This window comes from Photinus pyralis, unplaced genomic scaffold (genome assembly GCF_008802855.1).
Source record: "Photinus pyralis isolate 1611_PpyrPB1 unplaced genomic scaffold, Ppyr1.3 Ppyr1.4_LG4, whole genome shotgun sequence".
Lineage (NCBI taxonomy): Eukaryota > Metazoa > Arthropoda > Insecta > Coleoptera > Lampyridae > Photinus > Photinus pyralis.
In genome coordinates, this window is record NW_022170511.1 from 6,458,849 (window position 1) to 6,477,493 (window position 18,645).

Here is an 18,645-nt window from a genome sequence, read left to right on the forward strand (position 1 = left end):
TTTTGCTTCAATTTTCTTAACTTAAAAATTTATGTTGACCTCTTGTGCCACTTCGTTAGGGTAGTTCCAAGTAATGATTGTGTTTCAGACATGGATGTAACGGGAAGCCTCGTCCACCGAGCTCGCTGGATGGGAATGGTATTGTTGGTAAGCTTATATGAACCTATGTTACTTTTATGTGTGTAGGATTTCACTTGGATAGACTTTGGGTAGTGGTACCATAACTTGTATTTTTATTTGTGTTTCATTGACTTCGCGTAGGTACGCTGAAGTAAAATTAACTTTTAGACAAAGAGATTTGAGTTGCCTATCTAATTAGAGGTTGAGTTTGCTATTGCGAGCCTTTTTGCTATGGTTATTCATTGTGAAATATATATTTGTTTAGAAGATCAGCACACGATAATACTATACTGTATTGCTGAATTATTTTTGTGGCTGGTAGAACCAGTGTGCAGTAGTAAAATTATTTTGAGGGTCGATGTGTGATTTTATTATTAACAATCAGTAGTGCTTTACCTATGTCTTTAGTATATTTCTATATTTGATACTATAAGATTTATTGCGTGGCCGTAAATATAGTGGCGCCCTTAGAAATATCATCTTTTTCCCTCAATTCTATGCGATGGCCTACGCCCACTCGCCTGCCTTGCCTGAGCTACCGAGCCTTCGCTCCTAAATTTTATTACAAGCAAATTTCTGCCTGTAACAACGTCCATAAAGAACAGAAGCATTTTGAACGACCATATCATAAAACTTTGTCCAAAACAGTGGTGTTTCTTTTAAGCTCGTGGAAACTAGATTGATAATGATAACTTCTTCAGAATTTACTTTAAGGCAATTGTATCTGTAGCTTACGGGTAACATTTTGCTTTTTTACACAATTTACGGGTGTAATCCCACAAACTCAATGGCTAACCTGTTGATCTGTCCGGAATAACAACACTTTGTATACTAACTTGTACCAGAGGCACCAAAGGTGCTGTCTCATATACCTACGTGTATCGAACGTAGGCGCCAATTTTCTCTGTAGAAACGCGTTTCTCTCCAGGTCGAACCATTGATTCTTTAAGCATGCTTGAATACCGAATTCCTCGCTGCACACTGTGATGCTGGGCTGCAAGCCACCAGACGGAATCGTCTACGGTCTACGCTACCATGTATTTACTCACCATATATGCACACTTCTCATTACTGAACAGAAAATATTTAACCAAATCGGCCCTGCATCCTCATCGTCCATTACTTTCTGTTAAGTGGTGTAGTGATTAAGTATCGTACTCGATGCAGAAACGAATTACAAGTAGAGCGAGGCTCTTCATTAATTAGTGCATTTACTCACACTGTAAAGCTTAATTCATTAATTGGGCACAAAATTTAATCGCAACGTTTTATTCCACTGCATAATCACAATATCGTATATTATTTTCGCGAAATTGGAGCTGGTTTGTTGGAGTTTGCAATACGTATGGACATTTTTGCTTAACATTGTCCAAGAAGTCATCGGTACCCTTGCAGCGGTATATTTCTATAATTTAAGGGCGCCATTTTTCGAGGAGAGAGAGAATCTCATCCACGTCAATTACGGATAGCTGTTTCGAATTTTTGTATTGTATAAATTAGTGATCGGTTATTTTAAGGAATTCGTATATCGATTTTGCTTAAAGTAACTTTGATATTCCTGAAGAAATCGACCTATGAGTCACATTTGTCTGAAGTTTCTCTATTGTATTTCATTCATTGATAGGATCAGATCCAAGGAAAAGATTTTCGTTATTTTGTTTCAGTGATTGAGAATGTTATTTGCATTTAATTTTAGTGTTACCATTCTTTACGTTAGATGGAAACGTCTACTGTTTGAATGTGAAGACTAAGCCAACGGAAAAGGTAATATCGGCGATGGTTTGTTCTGATTTATGAAACAAAGCAATACAAGTTGGATGAACTAGCACAAATAAAGGTAATATTACAGACAATGAGCATACCTATTCACTAATTCTATAAAGAAAATGACAATAATGCAACAATGATTCATTTCGATGACCAACCCCGTCTCCTATCATACCTTCACTGTGTCAGATGGTATAATATTAGATGAAGCGAATGAAATCGAAACGTAAGGATACTTTACGCAATTTACGCAAGTTTTAAGTTGAGTGTAGCGTTGTTTGAGGTTATTAAAGTTCAACTAACGCCATCTCTCGGCTTTCTTTAGTGTCAGCGTGCGCAAGTCTGCAGTCGGAATATTTTCACGTTTTCCGAAGGAAACTCGTTCTCTTTCAACACGCCGGCGAAGGGGAAGTGTCGTAAATCTAATGGTCTAAATGCATAAATTATTTATTAGTGACTTTGGCAATTGACCTTTTTCGTTGTGCTCAGTATTTGCGGTGGGTGAGGCAAGCTTAAACGCTTATCTCCACTTTTTTGGAGGATTTGTACGATTATCGACACGTAAGTTATCCGCCATTTGGTAAAGCTTTTCTTATGTAGGTTCATTTTCTTTTTAGACATCCAATATCTGACTGTTGAGCCGACGTAATTTAATTATTTCGTCTTTATTCATTAATTGGTTTCTACATCCTCTCGTTCACTTAGAGGTAGATGCGTTTGGGATTTGGCTGTAAAGACTACCAGGGCGTCTCGTGCGAGGTTATCAACCTAATCAGCACCGTACCTGTTTTGATCTTACCAGAGAACTAAAGGTCACCTTGAAGCCATTGATTGCACCGGGCATATAACGTCTCTCAAATAACACGAACGATACTACAACAGTGGAAATCGACGACTTTTTACGAAGTTGCTGAGGTACTGACACATCTCGGTGTCTTTTTAACATGTAGCGTATCCATATGTCGGTCCCTGAATAAGCCTAATCTAAATTAATCAAGTTGCGCTTCTTTATGTTTCTCACTAAACTCCTGAACCTAATATCGAACCTAATAATCATATACGACACAATTTTTATACACAATTCCTAAAACATAATATGGACCCATAAAATTGGAAGCCCTCTATTGAATTTTGAACCAACTTAGTGTAAATAAGAAGTTGATTCAACTCCAATTCTAGTGGGTTTTAAATGAATGCAACATGCAATACAAAACGGCTTCAAATGATCATAGGTTGATCTCTTTAAGAACGTACCAATCAAATTTTTTCTTACTTCAATCAAATATAATTTACCCGAAATCGTCACGAAACCTCCTTTTTTATGCCTATTTTATGTCAGGTAAATTTAGTTTACCCAAAATCGTCCCGAAACCTTCATTTTCATGCCCACTTTCTGTCAGGAAATTTTACTATCCATGACAAAGGTAGAGGAGACTACGTTTCTTGCCGCTTGTCACTTTACCGGCCGCACCTGTGACATTGCTAAATGTCTATAATGACTCCTGTCATTACTGACATATTGACATTAATCAAAAGTTCTATATGAACGAGTTTTGTATTAAAATTTACCCGAAATCGTATTTTAATATAAAGTTTCGATTTTCACATAGAACATTTGATTAATGTCAATCTGTCAATGTGATAGGTGCGGCCGGAAAAGTGACAGGTGTGGCCGGTAAAGTGACAGGCGACAGGAAAGGTAGTCTGGCCTGCCTCTATCGTGGAAATTAAAAATTCCTCACATAAAGTAGGCATGAAAATGAAAGTTTCATGGCGATTTTGGGTAGGTATAGTCTTATACTTCTAACCAAAATGAACCAATGAATAAGTAGCTACTTGGCCTTTCGTGCTCAGCAACCAAGGCGACTCTACTGATAAACGAAAAAAGGAATTTTAAAAGTCTGCTTTCGAGGCGATATTGCTTAACCGTCAGTTATATTAAACCGACTTGCACGTTTTTGGTAGAATTTTAGACCAATACATCACATAAAAATTAAATATTCTGTAAGTGTATTTTCAAGCTCCAGCAGCTATCAATAAAAAAGTCCCGTAATTTACTTCATATACAAACACTCACTTCAAGCTTTATCAAATGGGTGGTGCGATTTAAATTTCGCCCCTGGCCTTTCTCGCGACAGAGATCCCCAAGAACCCCTAGAGCAAGATCTAATTGCCTCAGTCGAAAATTAGCGCAGTTTAATTGTTTAAGATGCGAAAGTGGTCCACACTTGACGATTTATGCTTAATATTGGTAAGAAAATCGATAAGGAAGAGGGTGTATTATTTATTGAGGGACGCGATAAGGGGGCGTAAGAGACATAATGAGGAGCACTATAATATTATCGGCTCATCTGGCCTCTAGCGGCCGATAAGCCGCAGCAACGCGAAATTTAACAGCAAACCCGTCGACAATTCCATTAATTTAACGCGCGTGGCGATGAAACACCCGCAGACGAGCTATTATTACCGAGAAAAAGCAATTAAACGAATACTTTTCTTAATTAGTTTTCAGTTTTACACGCCGTTTTAAATATTAATATCGACTTTGGAAAGTTTTAGCAGTTCACATGATGTTAATGTGATACGCTGATTTCGCGTGGGACCTTCTACTGTTTGCTTCGCAAGGTTGGTCTTTACGTGTCAGTCATTGGAAGTTTCCGACAAGTTTATTCCATTACGCTCTTGGGCCCCAATGGCACGATCTACTTTAACAGACCGGCTATAAACAGTGTATTTCATTAGTGTAACATTCGTCCTATTATCATATATGTACTTTCTTCCGCTTTTTTTAATTAATTAAGTTTCGACATTAAATTGAATTGCTGACGCCTCGTGTAATAATTCCCGTTCCTCCGAAGGGCACAATTACAATATCTAATTGAAATTCCTTATTGAAATTAGTCTTAAACATATAATTAAACTGAGCAGAAGAGAATAGAGTAATTACTCGAAACAGAGAGAGCGTTCACATTTTACTAAAAGCTGATTTCTAGTAATTACATGCACCTTTTCCGCACGGCTTCTCTAGCAAGTCGACTCCTGTAATTGTAACAAAAATGTAACTAATTGACTTATTTTTAATTCGTATGCATTTACGTTTAAATAATGCTCGCGATATTTTATTAATAAAACTTCAATAATAGGTACTGTCTAACTTTAATTTAATACAAACTCCATAGTGTGTGCTTCAAGAAGTTTTAATGAAATTTGTTAGCAAGGTATTCCTTAGATATTCAAACAGTTTCACATAAATTTCACAACGACAGGGTCTGTAAATGTAACCGATTTTCTCTTGAAACTGGTCGTAGGTATTAGAGAATTTATATCAATATAGGAAAAAAAGGGTATAACACGTTTTTTTCTTCTCAGTCGCCCTGATTTATTATAAATTGCTTTATAATAACTGAAATTAGTCAATGGACAAAAGGTGAAGGTAGGACAGCTTAGAGATTTTGTTTCGTTGATAATGATTCTGAATGGAGGAGGTTGGCAGTTGTGATAAATATCAAAGATTGTAGTAATGAGGCTCGAGTTGGGCACACGACTGAAATATTTCGGGAATTGCTTTACGAGTAGATATTGACTGATTTTACACAATGGCGAATCAAGTAAAAAATTTCGTTGAAGCTGCACGCTCGAAAAAACAATCAACTTGCAATCTGCATCTGGAATCTATTCTTGAACCTCTTGCATTGCACTGGAATCTTCTTGAGAAATGATAACGCCAGCAATTTGATGCTCGCTTTTCCACTATTGTATTTTGCATCAATTTCATTTTGTCAGCCGTTTCCAAAGCTCAGGCCGTCAAATTACCACTGTCCTAGCAGTTCGCACTGTAAACAATTAATACGTGAGAGTATAGTCAATTTTTTGTGGACAGAAATCGTTTGAACAAAGAGGTCTGGATCGTGCTGCTGGTTTGTGCAAGAGACTCGTAACTAATCAATCGGCGATATACACCAGTACTTTTTGAGTAAAATAGAAATTGCCATGGGAGAAGTATTGGTATTTTACAGATGATATTTTACTTTCGCATTTACACATGTGGGAAGGGCAATAGGTAATAATCGCACTGCGGAGATGATACATGTCGTAAATAATGGCCATACACGTGAAGTATGAAGAACCATCTTTGAGAAGGGGTTTTCAGACAAGCGAATGTTGTGATTTGAGTAACGTGTGGCCCGGCTTTTGCATCGTAAAAGAGTGTATGGGAGATTTAATTTAAGTGTTATGCATTATATACCTATTATAACGATCATCTTAGTTAATAACGATGTTAGTGTCCTTTCCTTCTCATCGCTGCCATTTGGTAATTTTTTCATACTTTATGAACTAGTAGCGAACGAACAATTTGAACTTGCCATAAAAGTCTTTTTAGCTGGATCAACCGGGACGAAGGACCAAGGACGAACATTCCCCTGGACGAATCGTCCGTGGAAGTCCGGATAAAGACATGTTGAACGAAGAAAATATAACGTTCAACTTAAAAATTATGTTTGTGCCTTGTACATAGCTGTGATTTAACTACTCCCATTCTATACCTTATTTTAGTACCACTGTATCAATTACATTTCTCATTTACGTTAAGGTTTACCTGCAATTGATAAAAAGAAACATTTACACACTTACACATTTTTTTACAAATTTTTAAACGGTAGTCGTAAAAAGTTGATAACCTCTAAAAGTAGCTGTACTAAAAAATAATAAGCAGGTAAGTTCTTTTTAATGAGAAACATAATCTTTACAATTACATTATCAGTAAAAGTGCTTCCTGGTGCAAGTACTCATTCTTTTGCGATTTGATTCAACCTTCATTATTAAGTATTGTATGTGCAATGGAAAACGGTCTTAAACCCACCCACAAACACCTGTCCAAGTAGGTCAATTAAACACAGATACTACAGCAGGTCTTTTTTGCAAATGTGGTTGAAGAAATTCCTTTCTTTTTTTTATAAATCGCGAAATTCAAACGAGAAAACTGTATTACTAAAAATTTACTCAAATGCTATCGCCTAGCTCCTATGATTGTTACCAAAACTTTACCTTTTAATACCTTTCTGTTCTTACGTGAGAGATTTTTCGTTTGTAATCTGAAAATTAACTACAAATGGTTTTCCTTTCTTTCCACTTTCCAGCAAAATAACAACATTGAAAGGCCATATAAATGTATATTGAAGGAAAATCAGAAAATGTCAAATATTGCCCGTTCTACGTTGAACTTTCATTCACCAATTTTTCTACCTGTCATAATTTGAATACTAAAATTGACCTGAAATGGTCTGTTATTTCTTACCTCTAAGGGCCAATTTCATATTACGCAAAATCAAATAAGTACATCTACGGCCTAACCAAACCTTGACATTGACACCAAATTCAGTGGTTTCTTTCTATTACGAAAAACCTTGAACATACATAATTTTTTTTTCACTCGCGAGAGTGAAAGTCCGTTTCTATGACCACAAAATAGGGACTGAAATGGCAAATTATTCCCTAGGGAAATAATAATAATGAAAACTCCCTGATGCTTATATAATCATTTATTAACACAACTCAAAAAGGTACATTGTTTATATTTAAATTAAACGTGATATTCTCGCATTTTGAGAAATTAATTGGTGGTACCTTATTGATCAACATATTTGAATCAGAAGAACTGGTTTCTGGTATGACATTGCAGATATTAGAACTACAACTATCCCCTTGATTAATCCGATTAGCAATATTAATTTGATTGGCGATAGAGTTTTCAATATAACTTTCCGCAACAGTTGTAGATTTCCACCCACCGTGCCGCTTTATAGTGGTAATATCAGCACCCGCGTCCGCTAATAGGGTAGTGGACGATCGGCGCAGACAGTGTCCCGTATATAGTTGGGGGTTTGGTAACTTTAAGAAACTTGCAATCGTTGATGGTACTTTGCCAAGCGTATTCTTGCCAACAGGCTGAGTCGTACATTTTCCATTCTTGTAAAAAATGAAAAATCGTTGATGTTGTATTGTTTCAGGTCTTAGTGCTGCGTACTTGCGAATTAAATGAAGAAAATCTGTACCATCTATGTTTCCTGTTATTACGAAGGTTCTAGATGTCTTGTTTTTGGTAAATGGTAACGTAATTATGAAGGAAGATCCCATATCGTTAACGTTATGCGTGGTTAGATTAACTAATTCGTCAGTGCGACATGCACCACTTATTCCGAAGATTAACACAACCTAATGCAACATTGTTAGTACGAGTATGTTTTTTAAAGCCTAATCTATTTTACCTTTCGCATTAGATGGGCATCATCGTCAGCTTCAGACAAAAATGTTTTCACCTCTTCTCTGTTTAATATCTTTGATTTTTTGGGAGCATACCCATCTGAATTTCTTTTTAGAAATGATACCAGTTTGCGGAATTTACTGATATCGATGTTGTCATATATGAGCATGCAAGACCTCATCATAGAATATTGCGCCCACACCGTGGAACACTTATAATTTTTAGCCTTTTCGCTAAAATAAACCAACATGACATTTTCGGAAAAAGTCTTCACACTTTTTTGTAGGCACCAATCTTTAAAACTGTGGTATGCTGCTTCATACAATTTTTTGGACCTCGCGGGCAGTAAATTGGTAACAGTAGCGTTAGCAGCTTCAGTAATCTCAAAAGGTTCTTCGGAAAAACTAGCAGATTCCATAATTTAGACCCACGCACGTTTTCACAAAAACACGATATTTGTTTATTGGTTGGCATGGAAGTCTAGACAAAGGCATGGAGGTTGCTAACGTGATTATTATTGTGCCCTAATACCGGCTTGTTGCCATGATACAGTTTCAATACTCCACTAACACGATTAAAGGGGTTCTAATGAAAAATCTTTGACTATATTTAAAGTATAAGTAAACATCCTCGCGAGTGAAAAAAATAGTATATACACCGCTGGAGAGAAATGGCGTTTTTCCCTTGGTGCCTTGTGGCCCTCGGGCTTCGCCCTCGGGCAACAATAACACCGCGGGAAAAATCAACCATTTCTCTCCCTTAATGTATAATGTACTATTAATCTGATTTGAATCCTTTCATATCCCTTCTAAATATGCAACAAATCAGTGTTTATCTTTGAGAATGGATCGTAAAGGTATCTATTGAACTTGGGGAGCTAATTAAATACTACTAACCTTCATTTACAATTCTTCTGGTACATAGACGCCCTTGAACCATTACTGCTAATTTCTAGTCTGTCAATTTGGGGTTGATATCAGATGGTTTCTAAAAAACTGCATACTTAAACCCTCCGACAATAATTCGGGTAGAAATTGAAAATGGAGTGGAAAAACTTGCTTTAAAAACTGCGTTTTGCTTACGCAGTCACATGTTCTTGTTTTGATTACTGTTTAAGTTTGATTTTGAGGAATCCCTTAGGTAAGCGGTTGCACTAAATTGCATTTTATATTAACGGCGCTAATAATGAACTTTATTTTTACTGACAGTTTTCTTTGTTGTAATCCTGTGCACCAAATGAAGTAGTTTTGCTTTATTAAGCTGTACAAATACGACGTAATGTTTTCCAAGGAATTTGCTTGCCACCACGCTTATTTATAATTGCGAACGATATCTTCTTTTGAAATGGATACTGTACAGTTACGAGCTTTTTGGACTTATACAGTTAAGTACAAAAATACCCCTTGGCGTAAATTGTATCAAACTCTATTCTAGTTAATTAACTTGCGATTTTGAAACTTATACGCCCGATCAAACTGAATAATGACCGGAACCATTTCAACCAAACCATTTCGATGGTGACACTTTTTTGATTTTCTGCGGTAAAATGTCCCTTTATCAACTTGAATGACAAAGGCGAATTTTTCGCAATTTTCTAACTTGACCACTGGGTTGCTGAGAATTTATTTAGACCAACTCGATTAACAAAACGCGAATGAATAAATCCCTTTAGGACTGATGTTCGAATGCCTTAATTTTGTGCAAAAATAATCCCATCTCGAAATGCTCAGTAATTTTAACACCCACTAAATGGTGGAATATGACAGCGGTATTTTATTAATTTTCATTGGTTTAACCGGCTTCCAGGGTTGTATCTGACTTTCTAATTTTGCGATGTCAATTTATTTTTTATCGAGCTTTATTTAATTTGATGAGGTGCAGAAGTAACACAACGCGACTAGTTCTCAGTGTGTAATTCAAAACCATAGCCAGACAATGAGGCGCCAAATATCATTTAGAACAAATACCCGGGACGGGACGGGAAAAAACGAAGACAAGTAACTCAAATAAATGCTCTCGTTACAACGTTAGTAAAAGCGTGTATATGAAATGGATTCTAAGTTCCCCAGGGTACGTCCATTATCCTCCACAACTAGAAATCTCGATAAGACTTTAATGTTATTAACTTGAGATACCTCAGTAGCCTTGGCCAACTCCACCACGCCAAAGAAGTATATTATAAATTTTCATTTAAACACTTGGCATAACCCTGAGTACCAACAGAAAAATTTAGCATGAGAACTCTTATCTAGGTCGTAATTTGGGCTCAATTAAACACAACATAGAACATTTACAGATGAAACAAATTTATTAGACAAAATCAATCAATAAACTGAAAGAAACATAAGACGCGGGGCTTATAAACAGTACCGGTCAATTAAACAAACTAATTAAAGAAATCTTAATTATCTTAAAGTATTAATAATCCAAAATCCCCGTCGTAACTGAGATTTTCAACAAATAGAATGCACAAACACTAAAACCAGCCTATGTAGCTTTAGGAACTTCACTTCTTTACTTGCACTGAAAGTTCGATTTAGACGACACAGGCTTTGTTTGAATTACTGATGTAAAATTGACTCTATGGAAAGTCTCCCTTTAACTGGTTCGGGGATATGCTTCACAAAAGTGACAAACGCTCGGTAAAAACAACACTCTTTTGTAAACTTCCCTTCTTTCATCATAATTAAGATGTAATAGACAATATTGCAGAAAGGAAAAAGCAAAAATGGTGGACAAAGTTTGTGTATACCTGGGAGTAATTATATGTGTACATTACAAGGAAAGTAATCCTTAACATATTGTAGCCAAGAGTTGGAAGCTGGTTACCATAGATAATGTATGCCTGGATGCAATAACCAATTGACCCATTGCTCTTTGTAAAGGTAAGTCATTTTAATTTTTACTAAATGAAATTAACGGCAAATTTGATCCATTTATTAATTGGTTTTCACCAATTTAGCTAGCCAACGAGCATCTTAGAAATTCTCGACATTTAATTTTTTGGTACACTAGTGGCTCATCGTTGCAGTGAGCGAGTTTATCGACTTGTAATAAATTGTCAGCGTCACATAATTAAGTTTTTAAAAAGGATCTTAGTCTCTCTAACTGTTATTTAATAAACATAATTTAGGATGACACAAGAAATAAAAAAATAGATAATCTGCGCGTTGTCCACAATTCCCATTGGGTAAAGTGCGCTTTCTCCGCCAATCCTGGCGCGGGCCGGTCTCGAGAGAGCGTCGCGGCGCACATCGAAGGAGAGTTGAGTCTACACATTACCACGACAGCGCGTCCGTACACTTAAAATAGCGGCAGTTTGCGTGCGAACGTGTTCGTCGGAGGACTCTTAAAAAATTGACGCCGAAAACACGTACGCGTGATCTTTTAATAATGATCTTAACTTTTTCAATCTTGTCACGGAAGTTTCTTTACTTATGAATGAATAACGAACAGAGGACCTCACCAAAAGTAGTTTAACGGATATTGCTGAAGACTTTTTAATGATTAGATCTTGGCACGTGGATGGGGATGCAGGCGACATGTGCTGACTAACCACGAAGATGCGTGCTACAACATGCTGCGTGCTCCTCGCCACGTTGATCTACAACGGTACGTGATTTTTTCGTAATACTTTTTTTTTCACTTCCATCCAAGTTACGCCCCATTCTCTACTTATCGAGGCTTTGAATCGTATAAATCCAATTTTAATCTCGGAAACTCGAAATTTATCGTGTTGAGCAGATTAAGTCCGATACCCCTACGAATTCGTGAATGCAAAACACGCTCATATTGGCGTTCGCTCAATCGCTCGTATACCATTTTTTACTTAAAGCCTTTTTTTTGCCGAAATTTACATATTCAGCTGGCAGATTTATACGAGCAAAATTTGTTTGCCTAACTATTACGTAATGCGTATCTAAACATTTATTTTGGACAAGAACCGTGACGATCCTGTGGATATTATCGCGCCGAGATTTCTCTTGGTTTGACACTAATTCCTAAGCTGCCCTTTTTTATTTTTCGCACTTGTGAACAATATTACTCGAAATGGCGTAAAATAATTTCGTATACCAATTTTAAGCGTCGAGACTGAAAAGTTTGTAGACACATTCTTTCGCTAAATCCTAGTGTCAGTCGACAGGACAGCAATTCCATTACCTTAGGCATGTTCAAAACTGTGGAAATCTCAGAACAGAAAATGCTATCCGTCGGTTCTTTGCAGTTATCAAACTATATTTTAGTCGTCTGACAGCCTGTTTCTAGTTGATGCATTTTTAAGGATAGATCCATTTTCCTATATAGATTAACTAACGAGAGTTGGTTCTAGTATTCTTTTTTAGAATATTCAGCGCCCGATAGCCGTCATTCTAAGAAAAAGCTTTGTGGCCTTCTAACCAAATTTAATAGTATATTGTCTGCATTATACGAAAATATATCTTCTTTGAGAAGGAGGAAAATCGTGTTACCAACCGATACATTAGTCTATTAGATGGTGAACTCATCTACCTTTTTACGAGTTTGTATGGATACCCTTCGATGCTAAATAATCTGCCATACTTTACGGTATGAGCTTTATTATGAAAATATATAATTTTTTCATTTCATTCTACCAATAGGTTTAATGGGCACTATCGTTCCGATTTTACAAACTTAAGACAATCAACTCCATGTTGACACTCACCGAATGTAATTGTTGTAGATGCTTGTTAATTGAATGCAGACCCTTACTTAAAAAGCAGAAATAACAGATTGCGATTATTACACTCTTGACGCATTTAAATTTATTGCTACGAAAGAACAATGAGGTGGATTAAAGCAAATGAATTGAAAAATTGGGTTCTTCTTCATGGTCATCGCCAATCCATATAAATTTGTAACACACAATTTAAAACTGGGGCGTGGAAAATGATTTGACGTGTCAGGTTGTAACTTCTTTCTCCCTTTTGGTAAAACTTGTAACTTACTTCTCGCCCTTATTTTAACTGTGAAAAACAGTATTAGATGTCACTATTTAGCAATTTCTCGCTTTTATCCTACAATTTTTTCCTTTTCCACGTTGCAAAACGACATTTGTCAAGAGTTTAGAAACCCTGGATGCAAAATTCGAGAGCGAAAGCATGGACGCAAACGTTTGCACCTAAGAAGTTTATGTCGTAATTTCATGTGGTCAATGTCGCGAGCAACATTGATTTAGCATAGTAGTTTTGATACACATTCATGCATCCATAGTAAAAATCAAGGCGTCACCAACGTCGCCCGTTGCTAGTTCGCACAAATTTGTATCTCATGAAACTCACTTACAAACTGTGACCACAGTCCCTAAAATTCTAAATAATAGGCAAGTAGTGCTCGTACATGTCGAAAAGAATCCCCGAATTTGTGTATAAAATATTCTACATTTATGCAGAAATTTTTATTATTTGATTTTATTTTATTCTATTGCTCCATCGATGGTTGTAAATTTTTTTGATACTGGAGGTCGACACTTACAAGGTCGATTTGCAGTCGACTCTCCTAGATTTTATAAGTTGTCAATGGTGAACTTGATCGTTATCTAAAATTTTATTTTACACATTCTCGCTCCTGTTCAAAATATACATTATACATACACCTCTGCATGCTAAACAAAATTTTAATCCAACCAAAGGACTGTTATTACAAAAAATGCAAAATCCCAATTAGTGAAACAAATTAACCAAAATCCGTTGTTTGGATTTGACTCTTATCAAATATAGTACAAACCTGTTTCATGAGAATGATTTTTATAGGTCGATTCCTTTAGGAATAACAAAATTACATTACACAAAATTAGTATGCGAATTTTAATTCTTATCTTCCCTTGGAAAATGCAGCTTTCTTTAAAAGTATGGAAACAGATCGCGTAGACGGCTCAGTTGCCTTTCTGCACTGCCCCGGCAACATTGGGGATTTGTTGGATAAAAGAATTTAGCGGAAAAATACCCGTACTATTTTCGGATACAAGCAAACCGGCTTTAAATTTTCGAAACTAATTCTTGAGAATGTGATTATGCACAGGAATGAAATGCCAATGTTCCACTTATATTAATTTTGCCCGATTTATGAACAAGGTTTTGTTGCAAGTAAATGAACCGATTAATTCTCTGCTGGCTGCTGTTGTATACCAAATTTTATTTATCGTACAATGAACTACCCAATGACGTCACTTAACTTTGAGAAACTGGTTTTTAACTAGCCGTTACTATTAGCGATCCGCAAACAGGAAATTTACCACAATAATTTTTAATATCGGTTTATTTAACTCTAACTTTCACGAATCAGGCTGTCAGTCCTTTTTATCCTTCTCCTTTTTTCGTAAAGTTAAACTCGTCGGTAACTGGTTCATTGCCACAGATTCGAATTTGTTTATATGCTCCCCAACGACGTAATCGAAGTTTTTTTAAAAACGTGCCGTTATATTAATAAAGAAAAAACTTTCACCATTCGCTCTGGAAAAATCTTACCGCGAAGTTTTCGTAGTTAAGCAAAATAAAAATACATAAATGGTAAGTGCTAACTCTTTAAATCACCGGAAAGATATTTTATTTACTATTACTGTTGACACGATATCTTTAAAACAAGGCGTGTTGTCTGAAATAATCAGAAAACGAACGTCAATAGAAACATGCGTTTTGGTCGAAGCAAAGTGGTGCATGCGACAAATACAGAAGGATTTATTTTAAAGAGTATTTATTTACCAAAAACCTGATTTTTTACTGCGGTTTCTGAGTAAAATTTAGTTAAAAATACGTTCTACTTTCATAGGCTAGTTCTAACGAAATGAGGGAACAGTTCACGGTACTTACCCTCAGTGTGCTATAGAGATAGGTGTAGTATAAGGGAGTCCAGGCACTAGACGGATTTTGTGACATCACAAGGTCATGGGCTTTTGGGTGTTTTCCAAGTCATGGCCATTGCCTTGAGTTTCCCCGAGGTCATGACATTTTAATGGTCATGCTCTTGGATACTTGTCCAAGGTCATGTCCTTGGATTCTGGAGCAAGGTCATAGCTATAGTTTTTGGACCAAGGTTGCGAAGAATGCAAAAGCAAAAGGATACATAAAATAAGGTGCTGTATTGCAAAACCCGAGCAACCCTTAATAAATGATTTTTCTAGTTCTTGCTTGAAAATCCTTATTTTTTCCAGGTTTATACACATTATGCGTTAGTTACGCGTTAGTAATAGCACTATAATTACGTAAACTTTAGGAGAGGCTAATAAAATTGGTAATATGCTAATGTGAACTGGAATTACAAAAGATCACTTTTAAATCGGATAATAAAAGGTGGTTTTTCCTAGACGTATTAGAAAAACCAAATCAAATGACCTCCAGATACCTATACTTTGTAACTTTTCCAAACGCATTCGGTGACCTTCGCGAAGGGGATTTCATAACGTTGTTTCGTGGTGCAAGGTCGTACTTGAAAATTTCCCTTGCGTTTTTGAATTTAATTTTACACTCGTATGGTATAAAACTCAAACTATTTCGTGCCTTACCCACTTCTACAGATTTCAATATATTTAGTTCGTTCGGTAGCTTATAGCTGTAGGACCTGAGTCAAGAATGGTGATTAATGTGCGGATGCGTGATAACAACTTTCTGATTTAATTAGATATTTTCCTTTATTATTTATTAAGATATTTTTTTGAAATTTTAACTGCAGATATTTCTAGTAAAGGCAGACATATCGCGTATTGTAAAAATCAGATGTGAGCAATAACAACTTAATTATTTAGTTATAGAGACATTTCTTTTAAATTTTAACCATAGATGCTTCTAGTAAAGAAAAACATAGCGCATATAGCTATAGCGTTTTGGGATTAATTGATAATGCTTGAAAAATGCGCTGAAGTTATTCCCCTTAGGGCGAAAACCTTTTTCCTTGTACATCCTTTTATTTCATGGAGAATAAATTCTGCATCGATAAAAAAAAACTAGTTTAACTAGTTTTGGAAATACTCAAGATATATTTCACTTGCTATGCCACATATTTTGGAATACTCTGTACGATCATAATTATAATAAATCATCAAAAATATAAAAACGTGGCCATTTTCTGTCTGAATACTTCTTGAATATTTATCGAAGCATTTATGCTAGATCATTTGCACATTTAGTATGGCGGGCTTTCGTAATTTACATGTTGAAGAAGGTAGAAATTTAGTTTCAGAGAGAGATTGTCAGGTTCTACACGGCATTACAGCAAAATGTGATATGGTTTTGCAAAGCTACTTATACTAGGTATGATGATAAGTTGTTGGCTGTACGCATATTCTATTTTACCGTCTACCACTCCTCTTTATCAATAGCTTTTATTCTCATATCAGCCTATTCTCTCCCCTCTTTTAGATCGTCTATCATCTTCCAACATCATCTTCCTATTCCATCGACGGCTCCTTCAATCACGGCCTTCAGCAAATTACTCCTCTTAGCACATGTTCAAGTCACATTCTCGAATTTCTTTTATTTATTTATTTATTGCCCCTCTCTTGTTTTGTTACAGAGTGACCCGCATAATGCTTTTTGAGAGGTGCCCCTGCAGAAGGTATTGAGTTAAGTGTTTTATACAATGACATTCGCTTTCCTATTATTCCTAGTATCTTTTCGTTGCTAACCCTCTCAGACCACCTCTTTCTCAACATCTAGTTTTCCATACCTTTATTCCTGGTAGTATACGGTTTTCGCTATAAATAGCGTTGCACGTCATCAACAGAAGAAAATGGCATGCCAATTTAAATCAAGATTTGGCGGATTTATATTCATTATTATTTAGTTACTTTTTGGGAGAATAAGTTGGCAGATTCGGAATTTTTTTACAATGTTGCCAAACGTTATTTGTAATATTTGTTGACATTTGACCCTTTTGTTCGGTTTTTGCGTGTGAAAGTTTTCGGTTATTCTTGTGATTGTTGTTATTATTCATCTTCACTCTTAGTCCAAAAAAATGTGTTCTGTTCAGAACAAAATTGCTGTTTGTGTACATTCTACCGTTATTTGCATTTGTACTCGCCACAATGCCGAAACATTTGACCAGTAAAGTGAAGGAACTCCTTTACTCTTTAATTCAATATTTTGAACAGGAACGAGATAATGGGGGCTCCTTATTACCATTAGGTTCAGTTCGAGAGGTAAGAATGGTTTCAATTACTTCTGACTACTTCTACTAATTGTGATTACCTTCAGCGCGTTGCGGCAGCATTACATTTAAACATTTCTACGGTCAGCAGAATTTCCCAAGCTTTTAAACAAAACGAAGCTTTGATATCGCAGATCTCGTATTTGCTTCTAAAAGTACTGGCGATTACCACGGAGAAATGAATCGTGAAAACTTTTTACATTGGTTTGAAAAACAATTATTAGTAAATTTAGAAGAACCAAGTGTTATCGTATTGGACAATGCTTCTTACCACAGCACCTTATTGACACAAAATCTGAACAACTCGTGGAGAAAAGCAGATTTTCAAGATTGGTTACACAATAAACTTGCACTTGCGATTATAACCTCAGAAATGTGGAAAAATTCAATTAATCACACCGAAAAGTTAATAAAGGAATGGTATGAACGCGAAAAACAATAGGATATTGCAGAAATGGTCCCAATTATTATAAACTGGGTGAAAATGATAGTTGAGTGATGACGATTAACTGGACAATAAATAAAACTGCAATTACCTAAGTCACGAGAACTGTGTATTAAAATTTATTTTCTTTATGTTAACAAAATGGCATGTTACGTAGTCTGAAAAGTATCTTTCACCTTTTTACGATCATATCAGTTTATGTTGATTATCATTTTATGTAGTTCAATAAAATTTCTTGTGTTTTTGTCTCGGTTGAACTTACTAGTCTCAAATTCCACTACAGCAAGAGTTGGTCAAATAACGTAAAATCAGTCAAGATTTCAAGCAAGCATTAACTTGATATTTATTTGCTGATGGCCTATGCAATGGTTTATAACTTCCGAAACATTTACATAATGCCGCAATGCCCACATTCCTCATCTTTCTGCTCACAACGGCAGCGATACGTTATAAACAAAATGCTAATAGTAGGTACTACACTTGTCACTTAGTGGACTGCACTTTCCTTGAACTCGTCACAGCACAGTAGGAATGGGTTTTATTGATGCACAGTAGGTTGGTTTCACACAGAGAGCCCACAAAATGATCTCTGAATTTTCTAGTTCCTCTGGAATCTGGATGGTAGAAACATAACCTAAAAGTGTTTCCTAAATAAAAGATTAATATATCAGCATACCTTAGAAATATTTGGCAATGCTGTGTATTGTTGATGTCATCAAATCAATGACGTGCAACGCTTTTTATAGCGAAAACCCTGTATATTTTTTTGTCTAAAAAAAGCCAACCATGAAAAATAAACGCATATTTTACGTCTTTTGACAAAGATACTTTGGACCCTTCGTTTATTTGGAAACAAAACGTTTGGGCTATGAAGGTTAACGATTAACAGTAA

The 18,645-nt window shown here is 35.9% G+C and overlaps 2 protein-coding genes across 2 annotated transcripts in view; one reads left to right on the plus strand and one right to left on the minus strand.

Annotated features, from left to right (window-relative positions):
- Positions 1-7,338: 7,338 nt before the first annotated feature.
- On the minus strand, positions 7,339-8,923 carry LOC116168228. The gene is made up of 2 exons (XM_031483934.1): positions 8,154-8,923; positions 7,339-8,100 (listed from the first exon to the last, which is right to left on the minus strand). The coding sequence occupies exons 1-2, from the start codon at positions 8,565-8,567 to the stop codon at positions 7,441-7,443; spliced, it is 1,074 nt and encodes a 357-aa protein (XP_031339794.1). The 5' UTR covers positions 8,568-8,923; the 3' UTR covers positions 7,339-7,440.
- A 2,559-nt stretch (positions 8,924-11,482) lies between these two features.
- The window catches only part of LOC116168018 (putative carbonic anhydrase-like protein 2), a 257,795-nt gene continuing 250,632 nt past the window's right edge, over positions 11,483-18,645 (plus strand). The window contains exon 1 of the mRNA XM_031483660.1: positions 11,483-11,761. Coding sequence (XP_031339520.1) covers positions 11,713-11,761 — 49 coding nt within the window. The 5' untranslated portion in view covers positions 11,483-11,712. The remainder of the gene's footprint in view (positions 11,762-18,645) is intronic.